General features: G+C 43.5%; 1 protein-coding gene across 1 annotated transcript in view; it reads left to right on the top strand.

Moving 5' to 3' along the window:
- The window catches only part of QPCT (glutaminyl-peptide cyclotransferase), a 496,499-nt gene that overhangs the window by 159,445 nt on the left and 314,195 nt on the right, over positions 1–22,859 (top strand). The window contains exon 2 of the mRNA XM_077486558.1: positions 16,286–16,432. Within this exon, the coding sequence (XP_077342684.1) occupies positions 16,286–16,432 (147 nt within the window). The remainder of the gene's footprint in view (positions 1–16,285; positions 16,433–22,859) is intronic.

The raw sequence follows: 22,859 nt of genomic DNA, 5'->3' as shown, positions 1-22,859 counted from the left end.
GTATCGTAAATAGAGGCAGGTCCTGTATATTAAAATACAGGGCTATGCCAGCGGCCATTTTCTTGGAGTCTTCAGAGCTATCTGAGAGGCAGCCATTGTTATGGTGGTAAGTATTTATTCAAAACTATCAAGGAGGCAGCCATTATTATGGTGGTAAGAATCTATTAGGGCAGAAGAGGACTTTCTTTCTTTAAAAACGTATATATATTATTAATTAATTTTTTAATAATTTTATACTTAATACGAGAGTTTTTTCTCATATATAAATCTAGTGTATTTGTGATACTATATGTTCATGATCATCCTGGTGTGTTGTAATGTATATGTCATTTCTGCGATCCTTTTTTACCCAAAAAATATTTTAAATTTCTTTTAATTGGCTTGACATCAACGTTTTTTTATTATTCTGGAGTAGTTAGTTAAATTCTAATACGGTGTGCTAATTTAGGCCTCCTATGGATTATATATATATATGTGTATATATATATATATATATATATATATATATATATATATATATATATATATATATACATATATATATATATATATACATATATATATATATATATATATACGTTTTTAATTTTTCTTATATATATGTTATTTTCCCTTCCTTGCCCTTACTACTAAGCTGAATCCACCTGGTTGCCTTGATTTAAATGATTGAATAACATTAAGAGCAATATCTGTTTAAACATGTTGGAATAAGTCTTCTAAGTGAAAGTCCTCTTCTGCCCTAATAGATTCTTACCACCATAATAATGGCTGCCTCCTTGATAGTTTTGAATAAATACTTACCACCATAACAATGGCTGCCTCTCAGATAGCTCTGAAGACTCCAAGAAAATGGCCGCCGGCGTAGCCCTGTATTTTAATATACAGGACCTGCCTCTATTTACGATACGAAAGCGCATAATTTGGTGTTAGGCTAGTAGTCTTTGATAGAATTCTATTAGATTATGGACCTTGTAAAAGTTCCCCCTATTGAGTTCCGTTTTTTTCCTTCGTTTGTTTTTTTCCTCTGTTTTTGCCCGCTCGATGCATTATTTATTATATGCCTCGAGCGCGGTGTGAGGTAAACCAAATGCGGGACACACCCGCTTGACCTGATTGGTCCGCTTTGCTCGTACATGCCGTGTATACAACGCAATATGCAAATAGAGGGCGGAACATGTCCGCCCAGTACTCTCAAAAGCCACTTTTGGTCGCCTTAGAAACATCCCAGTTGAAGTCTGTGTGTGACGTAACGCGTAGGAAACCGGAAGTGACGTTTACATCCGAGCAAGACGCTCTTTGATCTGTTGCTAGCTGTGTGCCTGTTTTCGTTTCCTCTTGTGAGTAGTTAAAGTTATATTTTAATAAAACCATTTATTTTAAATACTACACTATGGTGGATGCTTTTTACCTGTCCTTTTGAGCCTTTTCGCTGGTAATATCCAAGAGGAAATCGGCACCGTCAGAAGTCCTTTCCGCAGTCCCCCTGACTCTTCCAAGTACCCCCTGCAATATAGCTGTTTTTTTTGCTGTACACCTCGCAGCCATGAGGTAATTACTTAGTGTAACTAGCACTGGCACGGAATACCACTGGAAGAGAGTTGGCTTGGCACATTGCACTTTAATTCTGATTGTGATATTGCATCCAAATTGCACGATAGGACTATGTATGGGACACTCTATTGAGATTCACTGATTTGCTGCTATTGTTTTTTGTTTGAATTTTTTATTAATTTTTTCTGCGTTTATATCACAGAATTTTTTCTGCGTTTATATCACAGATATATATATATTCTTTTATATACTGCATTTTTAACCTGTTATATGCACTGTATGTATTTAACCACTTTCAGACCGGACCATTTTGCTGGTAAATGACCAGAGGTCTTTTTACAATTTGGCACTGCGCTGCTTTAACTGGTAATTGCGCGGTCATGCAATGTTGTACCCAAACAAAATTTGCGTCCTTTTCTTCCCACAAATAGAGCTTTCTTTTGATGGTATTTGATTGCCTCTGCGATTTTTATTTTTTGCGATATAAATGGAAAAAGACCGCAAATTTTGAAAAAAAATGATATTTTCTAATTTTTGTTATTAGAAAAATCCAATAAATTCAATTTTAGTCATACATTTAGGCCAAAATGTATTCAGCCACATGTCTTTGGTAAAAAAAAAGTCAATAACTGTATATTTATTGGTTTGCGCAAAAGTTGTCACATCTACAAACTAAGGTACGTTTTCTGGAATTTACGCAGCTTTTAGTTTACGACTGCCTATCTCAGTTCTTGAGGTGCTAAAATGGCAGGGCAGTACAAAACCCCCCCAAATGACCCCATTTTGGAAAGTAGACCCCCTAAGGAAATTGATAAGTGGCATGTTGAGCCCATCGAATATTTTATTTTTTTGCCTCAAGCGATTGAATAATGACAAAAAAATAATTTTTTTTTTTTTTTTACACAAAGTTGTCACTAAATGATATATTGCTCACACATGCTATGGGCATATGTGAAATGACACCCCAAAATAAATTCTGCTGCTTCTCCTGAGTACGGGGATACCACACGTGTGGGATTTTTTGGGAGCCTAGCCGCGTACGGGGCCCCGAAAGCCAAGAACCGCCTTCAGGTTTTCTAAGGGCGTAAATATTTGACTTCACTCCTCACTACCTATTACAGTTTTGAAGGCCATAAAATGCCAAGATGGCACAAAACCCCCACAAATGACCCCATTTTAGAAAGTAGACACCCCAAGCTATTTGCTGAGAGGCATTTTGAGTCCATGGAATATTTTATATTTTGCCACAAGTTGCGGGAAAATTACAAACTTTAATTTTTTTTTTTTTTCACAAAGTTGTCACTAAATGATATATTGCTCACGCATGCCATGGGCATATGTGAAATGACACCCCAAAATAAATTCTGCTGCTTCTCCTGAGTACGGGGATACCACATATGTGGGACTTTTTGGGAGCCTAGCCGCGTACGGGGCCCCGAAAACCAAGCACCGCCTTCAGGCTTTCTAAGGGCGTTACAGTTTTGAAGGCCATAAAATGCCAAGATGGCACAAACCCCCCCCAAATGACCCCATTTTGGAAAGTAGACACCCCTAAATTTAGGGGTACACTAGTGAGACTAGGTAATAAATGGCGGGTGCCCTGAAACTATAAAAAAAATAACTAACCAACCAGCGTCACCTGTAACAGTTATATGGTGATCACTGGTGAAAGGGTTACCTAGGGGGCAATCAGGGGGCTTTATGCGGTAGTATATGGGGGTCCCTGGCGCTATAAAAAGCTGCGGCGAACCTAAATACCTACCTGCCTAACTAGCGTCACCTGTGACACTAATACAGTGATCAGAAAAACGATCGCTTATTAGGCTGGGTTCACACTGGAGCGATGTGGGAACGCCACGAATGCGCGGCGGGTTCCCGCATCACATGCCTCCCGGCGGCAGTTCACACTGCCCTATGCGAACTGCTGGGAGTGTCAGTGAAATATTAATGACACCCCCAGATCAGTTCGCATATCGCAGTGCGATCTGCAAACTCGGATCGCATGGTGTGAACACCCATGCGATCCGATTCTGCTGCGGACCAAAAAAGGGTCCCGTGCGAGTTTGCGGCGGGTGCGACACGAATTCAGCCATACTATCTGTATGGCTGAACTCGAATCGCACAGAGATCGGATGTGATTTGCACTGCAGTGCGGTGCGAATCACATCCGTTCTCATAAACCGCTGCAATGTGAACCCAGCCTTAGTGACACTGGCGACGGGGGGTGATCACGGGGTTAAACCTTTATTGGGGGGGTTAGGGGGGTACCTTAGAACTAAAGGGGGCTAACCCTAACTGCCCTAACAGTTATTACAGTCACAAATGACACCCGCCGGGTGATCAGGGGGTTAAACCTTTATTAGGTAATAAATGGCGGGTGCCCTGAAACTATAAAAAAATAACTAACCAACCAGCGTCACCTGTAACAGTTATATGGTGATCACTGGTGAAAGGGTTAACTAGGGGGCAATCAGGGGGCTTTATGCGGTAGTATATGGGGGTCCCTGGCGCTATAAAAAGTTGCGGCGAACCTAAATACCTACCTGCCTAACTAGCGTCACCTGTGACACTATTACAGCGATCAGAAAAATGATCGCTTATTAGGCTGGGCTCACACTGGAGCGATGCGGGAACGCCACGAATCCGCGGCGGGTTCCCGCATCACATGCCTCCCGGCGGCAGTTCACACTGCCCTATGCGAACTGCTGGGAGTGTCAGTGAAATGTTAATGACACCCCCAAATCAGTTCGCATATCGCAGTGCGATCTGCAAACTCGGATCGCATGGTGTGAACACCCATGCGATCCGATTCTGCTGCGGACCAAAAAAAGGGTCCCGTGCGAGTTTGCGGCGGGTTCGACACGAATTCAGCCATACTATCTGTATGGCTGAACTCGAATCGCACAGAGATCGGATGTGATTTGCACTGCAGTGCGGTGCGAATCACATCCGTTCTCAAACCGCTGCAATGTGAACCCAGCCTTAGTGACACTGGCGACGGGGGGTGATCACGGGGTTAAACCTTTATTGGGGGGGTTAGGGGGGTACCTTAGAACTAAAGGGGGCTAACCCTAACTGCCCTAACAGTTATTACAGTCACAAATGACACCAATGCAAAAAAAAAAAAAAAAAAAAAGCAATTGGTGTCACTGTGACTGGGGGGGCAGGGGTAATTGGGGGGGTGATCGGGGGGTAAAGGGGGGGTGTGAGTGTGCCTGGCATGTTCTACTGTATGTGTGGTGTGTTGGTGCAACTCACCGAACCTCTCTCCTCGGTGCCGGAACGAAAAATACCGACACGGAGGAGAGAATACATCACTTCCTCTCCTGTGTTTACATTACAGGAGAGGAAGTGATGTCACGGAGGATTTCCATTCGTCGAGAGCGATCGCGAGGGGGTGGCCATGAATGAATGGCCGCCCCCTCATCCCGGATCGCTCTCGAAGAAATGCCGACCGCCGCAGGCACCGGGGGGGGGGCCCGATCGGGCCCCCCACCCGCGGGCAGGCAGGGACTTATATATACGCCCATATGCCTGCCCGTGCCATTCTGCCGACGTATATCGTCGTGCGGCGGTCGGCAAGTGGTTAAGCACACATTTTCTTGATTTTGACACCTGAGTGATGCACAGAGACACCTTAAATCAGTTGTTTTATGCAATGCACAGATGCACTTTTAATGCAATTCCCTAAGCACTGTTGTAGTTTACAAGCACTATTGCACCTTTTGCCTTGATATTTATTTGTGTATTTGTTTATTTATTGTGTTAGCTCATTTGGTACTAAGGAAGCGCAACACAAACCCCCCTGTTTCATTTTCTGCATTATTGAGAGTCAACTCATAGAGTGGCTGCTGTTTCCATTAGAACAGAATTGTACCTTCTCACCATTTTTTGGCCATATAGCGCGGGAGCCTTTGATATAAATAATTACTCAGTCATGCTACACTCCACCCAAACCAAATTTTTATCATTTTTTTCTCACAAACAGAGCTTTCTTTTGGTGGTATTTAATCACTGCTGGGTTTTTATATTTTTTGCAATATAAGCGAAAAAAAGAGAAATAAAAAAAAGCAAAAACACTTTTTTTTAGTTTCTATTGTAAAATTTTGCAAATAAAACATTTTTCTTCCTAAATTTGGGCCAAAATGTATACTGCTACATATCGTTAGTAAAAATAACCCAAATAAGTGTATATTATTTGGTCTCTGTGAAAGTTATAGCGTCTAAAAGCTATGGTGCAAATCATTGAAAAATTATCACATCTGATCACACCTTATGCACTGAAAGCCTCTCATTTCTTGAGACCCTAACAAGCCAGGAAAGTACAAATACCCCCCAAATTACCCCTTTTTGAAAAGCAGACATTCAAAGGTATTTAGTAAGAAGGCATGGTGAGTTTTGTGAAGTTGTAATTTTTTCCCACAATTCTTGGGAAAATTATAATTTTTTTTTTTGCACAAAATTGTCATAATAACAAGTTATTTCTCTCACACAGCATATGCATACTTGCCATGACACCCCAAAATACATTCTGCTACTCCTTCTGAGTATAGTGATACTACATGTGTTAGACTTTTACACAGCCTGGCCACATACAGAGGCCCAACATTGAAGTAGCACCGTCCGGTGTTCTACAAGCATAAATTACACATCTCATTTCTCAACCACATATTACAGTTTTGAAGACCCTGGAGCACCAGGACAATATAAACGCCCACAAAATGACCCCATTTTGGAAAGCTAACACCCCATTGTATAATCTATGAGGCATAATGAGTCTTTTGCATAGTTCATTTTTCTTCAGAAGTTTTTGGAATCTGTGGAAAAAAAATTAAAACGCATTTTTTTTATACAAAGTTGTCCATTTATAAGATATTTTCAACACATAGCATGTACATAGCAAAACTGACACCACAAAATGCATTCTACTCCTCCTGAGTATGGCGATACCACACGTGTGAGACTTTTACATAGCCTGGCCACATACAGAGGCCCAACATCCAAGTAGCACCGTCAGGTGTTCTAGGAGCATAAATTACACACATAAATTCCTGCCAACCTATCACATTCATAGTTAGTTAGATTGAATAAAGACACCAGTCCATCCAGTTCAACCTGAGTGAGTGTCTACTATTGTCCCTTCCCCTGTACATTGCTACACCCACATCGGTCCCTATCCTCAAGGAGCCCACAATCCAAGGTCCCCAATCATATACTAGGGCCAATTTTTGGACAGAAGCCAGAAGCCAATTAACCTACCTGCATGTCTTTGGATTGTGGGAGGAAACCGGAGTACCTGGAGGAAACCCACGCAGGCACAGGGAGAACATGCAAACTCCAGGCAGGTAGTGTCGTGGTTGGGATTTGAGCCAGCGACCTTCTTATTGCTAGGTGAGAGTGCTAACCACTACACCACTGTGCCACATTGTTGAAGGCATAGCATGTACTGTACATACCAATTACAAACCAAAATACATTCTGCTGGGCAAAGAGTAAAGAAAAGATTACCTGCGGTTTAGTAGTGCAGTGGTCCACAGAGGAGAGCATCGGACCAGGCAGCAGGCAGGAACATGGACAGCGACAGCAAATCAGGCAGAAGGCAGGAATAGTCAGTTCAGGTAGATATGTTGTCAGCAGAGCCAATGCATTGGTCCAGATAGCAGGCAGGGATGTGGTCAGCAGAAGCAAAAGGATCAAAGGATCGTCCATACAGTAGGCAGGAATACTGTCCATAGTACATGCAGCAGGCAGAGGTATGGTCAGCACAGCCAGAGTATTTGTCCAGGGAGCAGGCAAGACCATCAAGCATAGGGCATTGGTGAGGAAAGAATGGGGACAGGGGTAGAGGCTTCTCCCCTCCAAATCGCTTTGAAGCCTCCGGACAACCAGACCCTGTTCTGGGAACACAAAAAAACAAAAACTTGTTTTCTGAACTCCGAACACTATTCTGGAGTCCCTCACATGTGAGACCCCTGTGTAGCAGGGTAAAAGATCAATCCAAGGGACAGGCAAAAACATGGTCAACAGGCCGAGGTCAGTGTAGGTAAAAGGCAGAAATAGACAGTAGGCAGAGGCATTGTCGATACAGTCCAGGGTCAGTTCACTTGAAAGGCAGAAACATGGCGGATAAACAATGCAGAAGCATAGTCGAGAAACAGGCCAGGGTCAGTTCACATGGAAGACAATGATACGGTTGGTTGAGGCAGGGAAATATTCATTACGGAAATTGAAAACGGGGAAATGACAGTATTAGAAATAGGGGCTAATAGTTTAGCAGAGTTTGATATCTTCTAAAGCATTGTCCGATGCAAAGGCCGGGTTGGGAGGGACAGTCGGGACAATGGAAGCTGGTGTCTTTCCTAATTCCTCTTTTGGTGCACACCCGACATTTTTTTGGGCGTCGTCTTCTGGATTCTGATGGTGGAATGTGGTCTAGAAAATTACGCTCATGTAGTCTGCTGCCAGAATGCTTTCAGGGAGGGAATCTTGTTGGTAGATCAGGGAAGTGACAATGTCTTCAATATACTTTATGAAGGTGGTGGGTGTTTCTGTTGACTTTTGGTAGATGATAAAAGAATTTAAAAGGGCCTAATGAAAAAAGTAAATTGCGATTTTTTTGTACCAAAAAAGGGATTTTCTTGTTGAAAGATAGGGCTGCAACATCTGGTCATTTAAATCCACCCCCACCATGAATTTATTATAATCGCTGATACAGGAAGGCTTGCGAACGGGACTGCGTCTTCTGTGAAGTTCCACCGAGGTGTCATCGTGGATGATGGACATCATGTACACTTCTTTCCTATCCCTCCACTTCATAGCCAACACTTCCTCATTCCTCAAGCTTGCCGATTCCCCCCTTTGAATGGTTGTAGCGACAAGATGCTGTGGGAAGCCCTTTCGGTTTTTCCTTGTTGTACCACAGGCCAAAGTTTTTTTTAGGTACAGGTGGCGGAGAAGGGGCAAACTAGTGTAATAGTTATCCATATATATATATATATATATATATATATATATATATATATATATATATATATGATTTCTCTTTTAGAGGAGTGGGAATGCCAACTCCCAAACTATCTTTCCACTTATTCCCATGTAGGATTGGCACTCAGGGGGCTGGAGCTGGGAATCTTTGGATTTTTACACGGGGAATGAGTACACATAACCGGTGGCACTTTTGCAGAGCTTGTTCAGCTTCAAGCCATACCTCGCTCTCTTACTGGGGATAAATTGCTTGATTCCCAGCCGGCCTGTGAAATCCACCAGGTATTAGTCCACACATATGTTTCTGTCAAGGAACATAAAGTTCAGAAAACTTCTTGGAATTTTTTTTTATTAGAGGGCGAATTTTATATAGTTTGTCAAAGTTTGCGTGATTTCGGGGGGGGGGGGGGGAGTGGGGGCACTGGGAGTTGTCACTAAAATGCAGGAAGTGCATTATAAGTTTGTATCGGGACCTGGACATGAATGAGGAGAAAACTAGCATATGATGGATGGGTTTGGTCGACCAATACTTATGAGTTTCATTATTTTTTTTGCAAGCCCCATGTTTAGCGTTGGACCTAAAAACTATTTAAGCTCTGCCGCTGTTAGGGGTCGCCATTCAAAAGGGCGGGCATAGCTGGAGCTTGGGTTGTTTGCAATAAAGTGTTATGCAAAAAAGTTGGTTTGGTCCACGATGCCTTGAACCAATTCTTCGGGGAAAAATAAATTTAAAAAATCCATTTGGGAAAAACCTACAGTGTTGACCTGCACACCTGGCTGTGCTGTAAAAGGGGGGATCGTGGCTTACCCTGTGGTAGAAGGCAGCCACAATGGGTTTGCCAAGCCTTCTGGAAGCTGGGTTTGGGCCCTAATTCTTTGGCGTGCACTGGGCCTTTCCTCCTGCGGTCTAGCAGTGCTTGTACCGGGCCTCTCCTCCTGGGGTCTACCGCTGTTGGCACTGCTGGTAGCTGCCTGGTGCTCAAACCGTCTTCTTTTAGGACGGACTGCTTCCTCCTCCAATTCGGATCCTGATGTGGTGCCTTCAGGGGGCTCATATTCCGAAACAGAATCAGAACCAGAACTGAGCGGTGAGAGCTCCCCGTTGCTCTCATCGGTCATGCTGAGTATTAGGTATGCCTCTTCTGGTGTGTACACCTTTCTGGACATAGTGGCTGTAGGTACTCTGGTGGCAGGTGGTGAGGTGGCGGGTACTCTGGTGGCAGGTACTCTGGTGGCAGGTACTCTGGTGGTGGGTACTCTGGTGGCAGGTACTTTGGTGGCAGGTGGTGAGGTGGCGGGTACTCTGGTGGCAGGTACTCCGGTGGCAGTTGGTGAGGAGGCAGGTACTCTGGTGGCAGGTGGTGAGGTGGCAAGTACTCTACTGGTGGGTACTCTGGTGACAGGTACTCTGCCAGGTGGTGAGGTGGTGGGTACTCTGGTGGCAGGTACTCCGGGGGCAGGTACTCCTGGGGGCAGGTACTCTGATCACAGGTACTACTGGTGACAGGTACTCCTGGTGACAGGTACTCTTTATTTGGGGGGGCAATCTGGGCACAGTAAGACAAATACTGGGGTACAGTAGTGGTAACTCACTGTTAGCTGATCTCCTCATCACACTGGATTGGTGTGTAAAGAGGAGAAGCCAGCAACAGGAGTTACACACCGTGTGTTTACATTTAGTGACAGGCTCTCATTGGGCACAGCCAGTCACTAAATACCAATTTCATTGGCTTTTTACACTGATCGGGGCTGGGCTGTAGCTAGGGAAAAAGCTTCAGCCAGCCTCAGCCCCAATCACTACTCATCTCCTCCCTGGGAGCGTGCACGTGCGCCGTGCATCCCGCTTCTTGGATGTGGCTATGCAGCGCCGGCTTGTGACGGATCACAGCCGGTAAAGCTGCTCCGCCACTCGTCGCCGCTGCTTCAATACCCCCATCGGGAACAGCTGTGCCCCTAGGGACACACCGGATCCCCGATCGCCGCTCTGCGGCCCCCGGGGGCCCACAGTAGCGCCGGAAAGCCAAGGACAGCATAAGACGGCCACCCAGGATGGGAGATCCCATCTGTGGCCGTCATTTGACTATGGCTGGGTAGTGAAGTGGTTAAGGTAACGTTTCCACTATTGCGACCCCAAATGTTGCGTGACTCAGAGAGCAGCCCGATCCAACTTTACAGTCTCTGAATCAAAGTAGCGCAGAGACATTTTCAACCCTAAATCACATAGATTAGAATGGCTGCCATTGAAATCAATGGGTTGTGACTTGTTATGTGACTTTGTGTCCAAAGTCGCACAACAAGTCGTGCTAGTGGAAATGGAGCCTAAAGCTTTAAGATGCATACCAGATATTGCCACCATGGGCTTTTGGATAGTAAACTGTTTGCCACCACACTTGGGGCAGAAACACCTTGACCCAGAAAACCTTCAAAGGATATGCAGAGACCACAAGTGGAGAAAAGACACTCATTGATAATTAGGAGAAAAAGACCTTGCAATCTGTACTCTAGCATTCTTCCGTTAGTAATGACAAGTGTTCAACTTCAGCCACATCTCTAATGCTGTAGACCTGGACTGTGTCAAAGAGAACTCTGGAAGGTAATGCAGGCTACTTTTTCCAACTGAGAAAATGCTGTAGCAAGTTTCTTACCTTGAGCCTGCTCGGATCCTTTTCCACTCATGGTAAACTTACCTACCTTAAAGTAAATGGCCAATAGAGTCAAAGCTTTAGGCTGAACATAAAGTACCAGCTTATTCTCTCTGTTCTTTCTTGCCAGCAGTTGCTCTACTCTCTGCTGAGGGAGGCTTTATGCAGTTGGTAGCAATAGTATTGGAATGCAGCTTGAGGCATTCTCAATAACTTGGGTATGGTAACTTCACCCAGGCCCACAGATATCCTATGCAGCTGTGATCAGTGGGCATGAGAGCTTTTCTCTACCCCTTTAGGGCAATCCTGACACACTATCTTGTAAAGGCAACTTCATCCAAGCTCACAGCAATCCTTTGCAGTTATTAATAGTGGTATGGAAGATCTTCTGTCATCCTCTTTAAAGCAAGTTTGACACATTAATTACGCTGTAAATGCAGCTTCACCCAGAATTCACAACAAGTCCTTGCAGCTAAGCATAATGCGCTGGAGAGTTTCTGTCTGCTTTTTTTAGACAGTCCTGACATACTCTTCAGACCATAGTTTTGGCATTTGCCGTATGGAGGAGAATATTCTCTACTGGTGCTCCTTTCATGCACATTCCTGTCAGTGGGACAGGCTGGGCTCCTTAGCCAAGGGAGAGGCCAGTTAGCACCTGAATGCACTCTTTTAGCAGCAAATACCTACCTGGTCTGATGACCCTTACCTATTGGAGCCATGCGGATCCTTGTTATGCAGTTAACCTATGCAGGGCAGCTGGAACACTGACATTTAGTCAGGTATAATAATAATGCCACACTGAGACATGAGTAAGGACATATCTATTGTCTAGGTAGTAGGAAATGGCCCTACAGGGCGTACAGGGTTTGCGGCTATGGGCGTGCTGGCTTGCAGTCCTAGCGTGTAAACTCACCTATCTGTAAGCTGTTGGGTCTTTAACCCCATGTTCCTCAACTCTTCTGCCTGCCTCCCACTCCTGGCAAACTTCTCACCTTGCCCACTTCCAAGATGGCTTCCAGGTAGTCTTGCACCACTCCAAGATGGCCTCTGGGGGAGTTTTAGCCCAAACCAAAGATGGCCCCCATGTGAGCTCTATCCACTTCACCTGTTCAGATAATGCATTATTCTCTTGAATGTTGACATTTAGCTTTCTCTTCCACAATTGCCACTAGAATGCATACTGGAACACGGTGCAGCTGCAACCCATCCGAGAAGAGATTTAACACACAACTTATGAGGCCATTCACAGATAAACTCCAAAAAATTAGAAAACTACTTATCCTGAAAATGCAGTGCCACAGTTCAGTGGATCCACTCACTTCTCGGAGGCAGGCTCCAGACACATAAAGCTCTTCTGAGGAACAAATCCCCAGCTGCACTGCTAGTTAGCACCACATTTTTCACCCCAAAAGATACACAGAATGGGCTCCCTGCCTTATCAGAGCATTTAGCGTCACAAGGTCAGAGACTGCGTTTACATTAGATGCCGAACCTGAGGGGAAAACCACCAAAGGTGGCAGGTAAGGGTTTCTTCTCTTCACACTGGCTGTGAGTTCCATGAGGACAAAAAAGGGAATGGGTTGTGTGGGTGTTAACTTTTTATAGCTATGCACTGGTCCTGTGGGCAGAAGTAGGCGGGGCTACTATCATGAGTATGCTGCCATGGAGGCACCAGGAAAATTATTACTATTTTCCCCACTATACACACACATGGGTTGAACTGGATAGACCTGTCTTTTGCAAGTTTGTAATCTCCCACGCACTGCTGTCTTGCACAAACTTCACCAAACCACACACAAACACACATATCCTCTGCCTTTTTTTTCCCTCTGCCTGTCAACATACCCTTTGCCCTCCTCTCTCACATATACTGCCCACTGTCATATACTCCAACACTCATATAGTTACATAGTTGGTAAGGTTGAATAAACATAATAGTCCACCCAGTTCAACCTGTGTTGGTGTGTGTGGGCGCATGTAGAAAATCATTTCCCATATCCCCGTATATTGTTTTTGCTAAGATGCACGTCCAAGAGTCTTTTAAAACTATCTATACTTCCTGCTGACATCACCGATTGTGAAAATGTTCCACATTCTTACGGCCCTGACAGTGAAAATCCCCTATGTAGCTAAAGGTTAAACTGCTTCTCTTCCAGTCTCATCGTGTGGTCCTGTGCCCTCTTACAATCCTTGGGTCTGAAAAGTCTCATACTTATGACGGGATCACCGTTGAGATGTTTGTATATTGCTGTCATATTTCCTCTCAAGTGTCTCAGTGAGAATACATTTAGCGCTTGTAGTCATTCTTCATAACTGAGGTCCTCCAGTTTGCTTAAAGTCTGTTCCAAGAATCAACTACTGTTTCAGTAAAAATACTTTCAAAGGTTAGTTTTGAACTTCTGCTAGTTTGAAATTTTCCACTGTTCTTGAACTTAGGCTTACAGTGCCTTGCAAAATTATTCACCCCCCCCCCCCCCCCCCTTTGGCTTTTTACCTATTTTATTACATTACAGCCTTTAGTTAAAAAAAATTTTTAATCTGAATTATATGTGATGGTTCAGAACACAATAGTCTAAGTTGGTGAAGTAAAATTAGAAAAATATATCCTATAAACTATTTTCAGAAATAAAAAAATTATAATTGGCATGTGTGCGTATGTATTCACCCCCTTTGTTATGAAGCCCATAAACAGCTCTGTTGCAACCAGTTACCTTCAGAAGTCACATAATTAGTGAAATGATGTCCACTTTTGTGCAATCTAAGTGTCACATGATCTGTCATTTACAAATCTTTTTGAAAGGCCCCAGAGGCTGCAACATCTAAGCAAGAGGCATCACTAACCAAACACTGCCATGAAGACCAAGGAACTCTCCAAACAAGTAAGGGACAATGTTGTTGAGAAGTACAAGTCAGTGTTAGGTTATAAAAAAAATCCAAATCTTTGATGATCCCTAGGAGCACTATCAAATCTATCATAACCAAATGGAAAGAATATGGCACAACAGCAAACCTGGCAAGAGACGGCCATGCAACAAAACTCACGGACCGGGCAAGTAGGGCATTAATCAGAGAGGCAGCACAGAGACCTGTGGTAACCCTGGAGGAGCTGCAGAGTTCCACAGCATAGACTGGAGTGTCTGTACATAGGACGTCAATAAGCCGCACGCTCCATAGAGTTGGGCTTTCTGACAGAGTGGCCAGAAAAAAAGCCATTACTTTCAACAAAAAACAAAATGGCACATTTTGAGTTTGTGAAGAGGCACGTGGGAGACTCCCAAAATGTATGGAAGAAGGTGCTCTGGTTTGATGAGACTAAAATGTACCTTTTTTGGCCATCAAAAAAACGCTATGCGTAAACTGGCGTAAACCCAACACATCACATCACCCAAAGAGCACCATCCTCACAGTGAAAAATAGTGGTGGCAGCATCATGCTGTGGGGATGTTCTTCAGCAGTCAGGACTGGGAAACTGGTCAGAGTTGAGGGAAAGATGGATGGTACTAAATACAGGGATATCCTTGAGCTAGGAGGATCACTTTCCAGCAGGACAATGACCCCAAACACACTGCTAAAGCAACACTTGAGCAACACTTGAGTGGTTTAAGGTGAAACATGTAAATGTGTTGGACTGTCCTAGTCAAAGCCCAGACCTCAATCAAATAGAAAATCTGTGGTCACGCTTAAAAATTGCTGTTCACAAGCGCTAACCATCGAACTTGAAGGGGCTGAAGCAGTTTTGCAAGGAGGAATGGGCAAAAATCCCAGTGGCAATTTTTGACAAGCTCATAGAGACTTATCTAAAGCGACTTGGAGCTGTGATAGCCGCAAAAGGTGGCTTTACAAAGTAATGCCTTTAAGGGGGTGAAAAGTTATACACATTGACTTTTTCTGTTATTTTGTCCTATTTGTTGTTTGCTTCACAATAAAAAAAAATCTTGTGGGCTTCCTCTGTAAATTAAATGATGCAAAACCTAAAAAAATCCATGTTAATTCCAGGCTGTGAGGCAACAAAACACAAAAAATGCCAAGGGGGTGAATACTTTTGCAAGGCACTGTATATTAAAAAAAATGGTGCCTTCCTGAACCATAATTACACCCTAATGTATTTAAAGGTTTCACTCAGGTCCACCTTTCCCTTCTTTCCTTAAAGTGGGGTACCCCCTAAAAAAAAAAAAATTAAAAGTCAGCAGCTACAAATACTGCAGCTGCTGGCTTTTAATAATCAGACACTTACCTGCCCCAGGGTCCAGCGATGCGGGGGAACGAAGCCCCCCCTCGCTCCGCTCGCGGCGCCGTCATGCATACTGTGGGCACCCGGCTGTGGCTTCACAGCCGGGCACCCACTGCGCATGCGTGAGCGGCGCAGGGCGCCGTGATACGCCGTACAGTCACCTGGGACACATGACAGGTCCCAAGTGAATGTGCGGCGCGAGGGGAAGTGATGTCACCAGCCCGGGCAATGAGGAAGGCAGATTACGAGGGACCCCCTAGCAACCGGTATTTAGAGGTGAGTAAAACATTTTTTTTTGCCAATTTTTTTTACGAATTTTAAGCAGTTTTAATTTTTTGGTGGCAACACCACTTTAAGACTACATATCAGGTTTCTGCAGTCTCTCCCGACATGGTTTATCCCTCAGGCCTTGTATGGAACTGTATGAAAGTGAAGAGACTGCTTGCACAGTAGAGTTGTCTCCTTGTGAGGTACAAGGACTGCTCAAAATTTGTGCTGCAGAATCTGCATGTAGAGACCAGCTATAACCTAATCAGAAGTTCTCTATTTTGCTCTAGGAGACTGGGTGAATACAGCATATGAACAGATGCTATCACTAACTACAGCCTTTGCAAAGTTGCGAGGATTGTAGGCAGTTCATTTTCAGCATGGTCCTATGCAAAAAAAATGCCGGTGCAGGCAAATGGAAACAAGATTACACAGCTTGAGGCAGAGCACAAATGGCAAGATTTACACCTGGTACAGATAACTACAGAAATAATAATGGACTTATGCCAATAGAGGATAATTCATATATACTTGAATGCTTAGACTATGTGTCATTTATATTTTGTGTTATCCACATAGGTAACATTTCTTTTATTATTTTTATGTGCAGAATTCTCATCGCCCTCTGGTTTTGCGTACAGCTGATGTCCGACGTGTTCTGACTCAGACAGACATATTGGAAATGTGGAAGATGGATCTGAAACCCATTCTAATTGAAAGGTTTTCTGGATCTCCAGGCAATTATGCAGCGCGGCAGGTGAGTTGTATTTTTAAAATTTTGCAACTGAATTTTATGAAGAGTATCTTAATGGTACAGTAAAGGACACAGGCTTGATATTCATAGACCCTGTGTTATAGGCTAGTAACTTTATGTGACTGGATACTAGCAAAGCTTTTGTTAACATGCCCCTGGGCATCCTCCTATAGCCCTAACACACTCTGTGAGTCCTCAGTTTTTTTACTAGTGTCCTAAGGTAGAGGACCTCTTCTCCCTCATTAAGAAATCACTCTTGGTTTAACTAATTTATTATTTTACTTTGGATTCTTCAATCAATTCATCACTGCCTTCTAATGCAACAATAGAATCAATACATCTGGGTTGTTAAAACCTTGGGGGCTGTAACACAAACCCCATGCTGTGGGGATGTCCTGTAATGTTGCTTCGGGCACTAGATCCTGCTTGGGTGCTTACCGTGGCACTTTGTGCAATGTGTTGTGGAGATTCCACTATAGGCTATGTGTAATCCATGTCTCCTGCGCTAATAAGCGCCTTTGTAAACCAGTTTCCCGTATAAGTAAACAGCCATGACTACCATGCTTATGTCCTTTTAGCTGCGCAGCTCGACCAACTGACCCTGGAGCTCTGTGTTCTGTTTATTTAGAATACCTAATAATAGAGCTTGATGGTTTCACAATCGACCAATCAAGTACAGGCATTCCTTCAAACAGGAGGAGTTATAAAAATCTCAACGAATGAACAATGTCTACGGGAGTTTATGGGTGTGTCTGGGTGGAGGCAGTGTGTACGATTTCCCACCCCCTCTACCTGGAAGCCATGCTCTCCAGTAAACCGCATGGCTGGCTGAAATCATGAGCACTGCCCCCGACCATAACAATTCAAAGACTCCCGTTTTTACCGTTGACGTGAATCCTTATTTTGCGTTGTTCAGAGAACAATGCATACCCAGATTATACTACCATTCCTGTGGATGGGAGATTATCTGCAGGGGAACGCCACGGCACCGCCAAATGTGTTGATCAGGCACACAGGGTTGACACAAGCGTACATCTGCTCATAACCATTAATGTCTTTGCAGAGTGAACACATCCCTCTCAGATGATCGTCTGTGCATCGCACAGGGGCCCTTCGCTGGCAGATATATCCCCACTCTGCAAACACTTCTCTCAAGAAGCCTTTCACTACCAGGTGGATCTCAACCAGTGTCAGTCTGCCCGGTCCACACTTTAGAGTGGGCTGCAGGAGTACTAACACCGGAAGACACTATGACAATACATATTAAATGCATCTTCATAAAATTTCCACAACAGTCTCTCCTTTTTTGTCATATGCTCCCATGTGTTCCTCAATGAATCTTGATCTTCTTACACCTGGAAATAAATCAGTCCTTACAATCCATAAGAGTTCATTGCACGGCTTGACTTAGACTCAGTTCTTCAGGAGGGATGACTTAGAGGAGGACATGAAAGCCAGTCGGTCTTGTAAGTGGGTTGGGCTTCGGGATGTCAAATCTCAGAGAGGAAGATGTGGTCATCTGTTAAGACTCTGTTCACTCGTCCAATCAGGAAACAGTAGCACCTCATCATGGCATATAGAAGGAATAGAAACAAAAACAACATGAGTATATATACCCCTACTTCCTTCAACCATGATCCACTGAAAAATAAAAATAAATCCCTAAAAGTTCCCAGACCCTTAAAAGGATTCCAACCTTCACTAGCTATAGCTCTGGCTTTTCCTTGAAGGGATCTAACCTTATCCATATGGGCCTGAACTTTTTTTCTAGTATCCCCGATCCAGGTACAACAATCTTTACCTATGAATTCACATAACCCCCCTTGGATGCCAACAGATAATCATGGCCCATCTTTTAATAGAAGGGTCTTGATCTGCTGCTGTTCCTGTGGGATCTTCCTTGTAGCTTAAACAGTTACATTGAACATCCCATCCACACTGGATGAGAAATTGTTCAATCGTTTCATAAGCTCAAGCCCCCACCCTGTACAAGCAGAAAACCATGCCCAGACCTGGTCAGGGTTGGTGAACAATTCCCTTCTAGCTGTCCCTGCCATTCTTGCCTTCTCTCGCACCATCAGATACTCACGATTGGCTATGGCATAAGATGCTGGGACGAGTTTCATCAGCACGCATAAACCACTTGCATTAGGGGGTTACCTTATAAGCTGTAGACCCTCATAAGTACCAAACTAAAGTTGAAGCACATGTATAAGCTACCTAGTTGTCCCGATACCCAAATTGGTGAGAACCAAAGATATTGTTAAAACGATAATTAATTTTGCCCTCTAGGAATGTATTGTTATATTCTATTGACAAGTGTCTTTTTAGAGTTTTCACTAGTTTGTCAAAACTCCTCATACCAGTATGAACATCATATATAGCATATGCCGCTGTCATCACTGGTGTACTAAAGCTCGTGGAGAGTCGGAACAGACCCAGCAATTGGTCTTTTCGCTTTCTTAGCTAGTTGGAGAATACAATTTAAACAATAAAGTATAAAAATAAGTAATAAAATATACTAAACTAAAAAATATAAATAAACAAAGATAGTCCTCATTCTTTGGTGTGGTTGAGCAGCTTCTTGCAGTGGCTGGTGTGGATCCAGTTGGCCCGTCCTTCAAGCTTCTTTACAATGACCCAGTCACCTGGTTGGAAAGAATGTAAACCGGTTATTGTGTCAGGGTTCAGGAGGTAGTCATGGACCCTGTGGTGGACCTTTTGAAGTTCATGTTACAGTGACTGCACCTACCCCATCAGCTGATAATGTCGACAGCTGCTGAGTAAAGTAAAACCCTGTTTTTGGTTGACCTCTAAACAAACCTAACTCAATGACTGTGGTCACTGCGTAACCTATGCATGGCTTACCATCTGGAGTGTAATACCTGGAACCATTGACAAAAAGGTTCTTATCATCTGGAATGGGAGCCTCCTTCACCAGACTGCTTCTAACTGATTCAAACTCCATCAAAGAAAGACAGTCGTGTAACATGTCATCCTACTAAGTCACAAACTTGGCTAGAATTAGAGCGGTTAGTATTATTGGTTTGAAAATTGTCATTCCTACCTTTATCTCCGCATTTTGTTCCTCATTACAAACTGGAGAAAGAGACACAGGGCTTAGAATTAAACAATGAAATCAGCCCATGATACTTTTACCTTCCTTTAGGTGTGTGTATTTATGCATGTGTACAGCTATCTACATACACCTGCTTTCTATGTACATACACTGTCAGAAACTGCGTGGACCTGAAAAGATACATATAAACAAAAGTTATTACTCTATCCCTCATCTTTAATATGCAAAGAATGGAAAATAATACAACATTCGTGTACATTGGTAAATTGTCACTGACATTCCCCAAAACCGACAACAACGAAACCCTCTGTAACTCTTATGCCTTGTACACATGATTGGACTTTCCGACAACAAAACCATGGCTTTTTGTTTGAAGGGTGTTGGTTCCAACTTGTCTTGCATACACATAGTCACACAAATGTTGGCCAACAATTACGAATGTAGTGACGTACAAGACGTACGACGGCCGATAAAAAGGAAGTTCAATAGCCAGTGCACCACCCTTTGGGCTCTTTCTGCTAATCTCGTGTTTATCTTGTGTCAGTAGAAGTTTGGTGAGAGACCTTGTGCTTTTCAGGTTGTGATTGTCGGTTTGTATCTGTTCTTCAGTGCGTGCTTGTCAGTTAGTTTCTGTCTTTCAGTGCATTCTATTTATAGTACGCTTCTGATTTTCAGTGCGTGCTTGTCCAGTCATTTCTGATTTTCAGCTCGTTCTTGTCAGGTCCTTTCTGATTTTTGGTGTGTTCTGTCAGTTCGTTCTGAGCAGCCGTTTGTTTATTAGCCATGTTGTGGTTATGTACTCGTCATAGAGTTTGTGCTATTGGGCTTGGTGTTGGAGTTATTGCTTTAATCCAAGTCCAGTCCATGAAGGGGGGAGGAGTTCTTGGACCAAGAATTGGTTGCTTAATTGTGACAAATTCTGTCATATGCCTTTGTTGCGGAACCTCCAGGAGAATAATCCTGATGATTTCAGGAATTATCTCCGGGTGACGGACCCCGTCTTTCACCATCTCTTGGCTTTGCTGACCCCTTATATTATGAAGCAGGACACCTGCATGCAGCAAGCCATCTCTCCCGAGAAAAGGTTTGTCGTACCTTGTGGTACTTGGTGACAGGGAGAAGTCTCCAGGACCTGAAGTTTATGAATGGGATTTCCCCCCCAGGCTCTGGGAATCATTATTCTAGAGACCTGTTCTGCCATCATTCAGGTCCTGCAGAAGGACTATTATAAGGTAAGTTTTATCCTTTAACATCACATTGTATGTATTTAATGTTTGCTAATGTATTGCATTTATTTCATCATTCCATAATTACCATGAATATAATATGCTGTGAATGTCCTCTTTGTCCTCATGCATGCTGTAAGCGTGCAAGAGCCTTTTTTGGGGGGCCAAACTCATTTGGAATCCTCCCTCTCCCCTCACTGCTAAGTCAACCGATACCAAAACTCTATCTGCTGACTTTGCCAAACCCATACACACTATACCTACCTCTTTTGTGTTCATATTTATGGATGAATTCACCAAAGCATATAGTGCAAGTTCCTGCCTGAACACTTTCAAATGGTACCGTTTAAAGTTTTGTTCTCCTATTATCTTGATACGTAATTGCAGAATGTAAAAATGTGCTTCAATTTGGATAGTGTGTATTCATATTTTTGGCTTATGACACTTCTTACCTGTCCAGTGGGCTGCCAATAGTCTAAGTAAGGAGGTGCTGGCCAAAGTAACACACATTATTTATGCAGTGGAGAGGCTTACCTGTCCAAAACATCTCGCCCCCACCCTAAAATTTTTACAGTGGCCCATCAGAGGTGATGAGGAATCTGATAAGGGAACCTTATACTTTTGTCTTTAAATACTCATTTCAATAAATGTTATACTTATGCTGGCCAAGAATGTTTCTGTCTAATTTGCTTCCAATGTTATGTGCAAAAGTACTATTTTTTTTCTTGTTTGACTCCACAGTTTCCTTCCAACCCATAAGAACGGCAGACTGTGGCCTATCAATTCCACCACCAGTGGTACTTTCCCAATTGTGGTGGTGCAATCAATGGGAAACACGTCCAGATCGTTCCACCACCCAACTCGGGGTCATACTAGTTCAACTATAATGGGTTCAGTAGTATCGTGATGATGGCGGTGGTGACGGCGAATTATGAATTCCTGTACCTGGACCTAGGGAAGAATGGCTGTATGTCTGATGGAGGAGTGATTTTTACGGAATTTTACCAGCGTCTCCAAAATGACACCTCGGGGTTACCACCTCCAGAGGATAATGTGGTGGGCCTCAAGTTCGTTATTGTGGCTGATGAGGCCATTGCTCTGGGGGAACATCCAATGAGATCGTTCTCCATGAGGACCCTGACCCCAAAGCAGAGTGCTTTTAATTCCTGGCTGGCCCGTGCAAGAAGAGTCGTTGAGAATGCCTTTGGCATAATGGCTAGCCAGTTCCGGCTTTTCCTTACAGCTATCAACATAGCAGAATACAAACTCAATCACATTGTCTTGAGCTTCTGCATTCTTCAGAATTACCTTAGGAAGAATGCAGCCAACTATCTGGCCTCAGTTGCGACTAAGGCTGACTTTTCACCTAAACAATGACGGAGCTTCAAAGTGGCCGTCCTGGCTTGCTCCCCTAAAGCGCCCACAAACTATGGCAAAACTATGTTGAGTACTTTGTGGGTAGGGGGGGGGAATTGATTTAAAAGCAAATCTGGAAGCTGTGTAATAATTTTTTTTAGAAAAACTTAACTCATATTTCATTTCAAGCAATAATTATCCCAACGTATAATCCTGAAGAGAGGCAAGAGCTCTGTGTCCCGTGATGTATTCCCAAGAAAAGGATTTTACAGGTAAGCTGTTTTAAAAAATCCTATTTCCCCTCATGATCCCATGCCTAAAATGTTTGTATTATCCCTACACCTATTTTGCTAAAGCCAAAAAAACACACAGTGTGTCAACATGTGCTATCGACCATCATGGGATATCAATGTATGCGTTTTGTGGGTGCAACCCCTTCCTCCAAACTAAAGTAGGGAGAGGAAGGGGTTGCACCCCTGAAATACATCCATTGATCCCCCATGATGGGAGCTAGCACATGTTGACACAATGGGCCTTATTTCAGAAAGGACTTTGTCCTACAAGTGCACTTTTAATATGCCACAGTGTGCCAACATGTGCTAGATCCCATCATGGGGGATCAATGGATGTGTTTCGGGGGTGCAACCCCTTCCTCTCACCTACTTTAGTTTGGAGGAAGGGGTTGTACCTACAAAACGCATACATTGATATCCCATGATGGCAGATAGTTCATGCTGACACACTGTGTGCATCTTAAAAATTTGGCTTT

This window comes from Lithobates pipiens, unplaced genomic scaffold (genome assembly GCF_037356315.1).
Source record: "Lithobates pipiens isolate NorthernLeopardFrog02 unplaced genomic scaffold, aLitPip1_a1.2 Scaffold_18, whole genome shotgun sequence".
In the NCBI taxonomy this organism is placed as follows: domain Eukaryota; kingdom Metazoa; phylum Chordata; class Amphibia; order Anura; family Ranidae; genus Lithobates; species Lithobates pipiens.
Note: the sequence above shows the minus strand (reverse complement) of the source record. Positions and strands in the feature narration are given on the sequence as shown.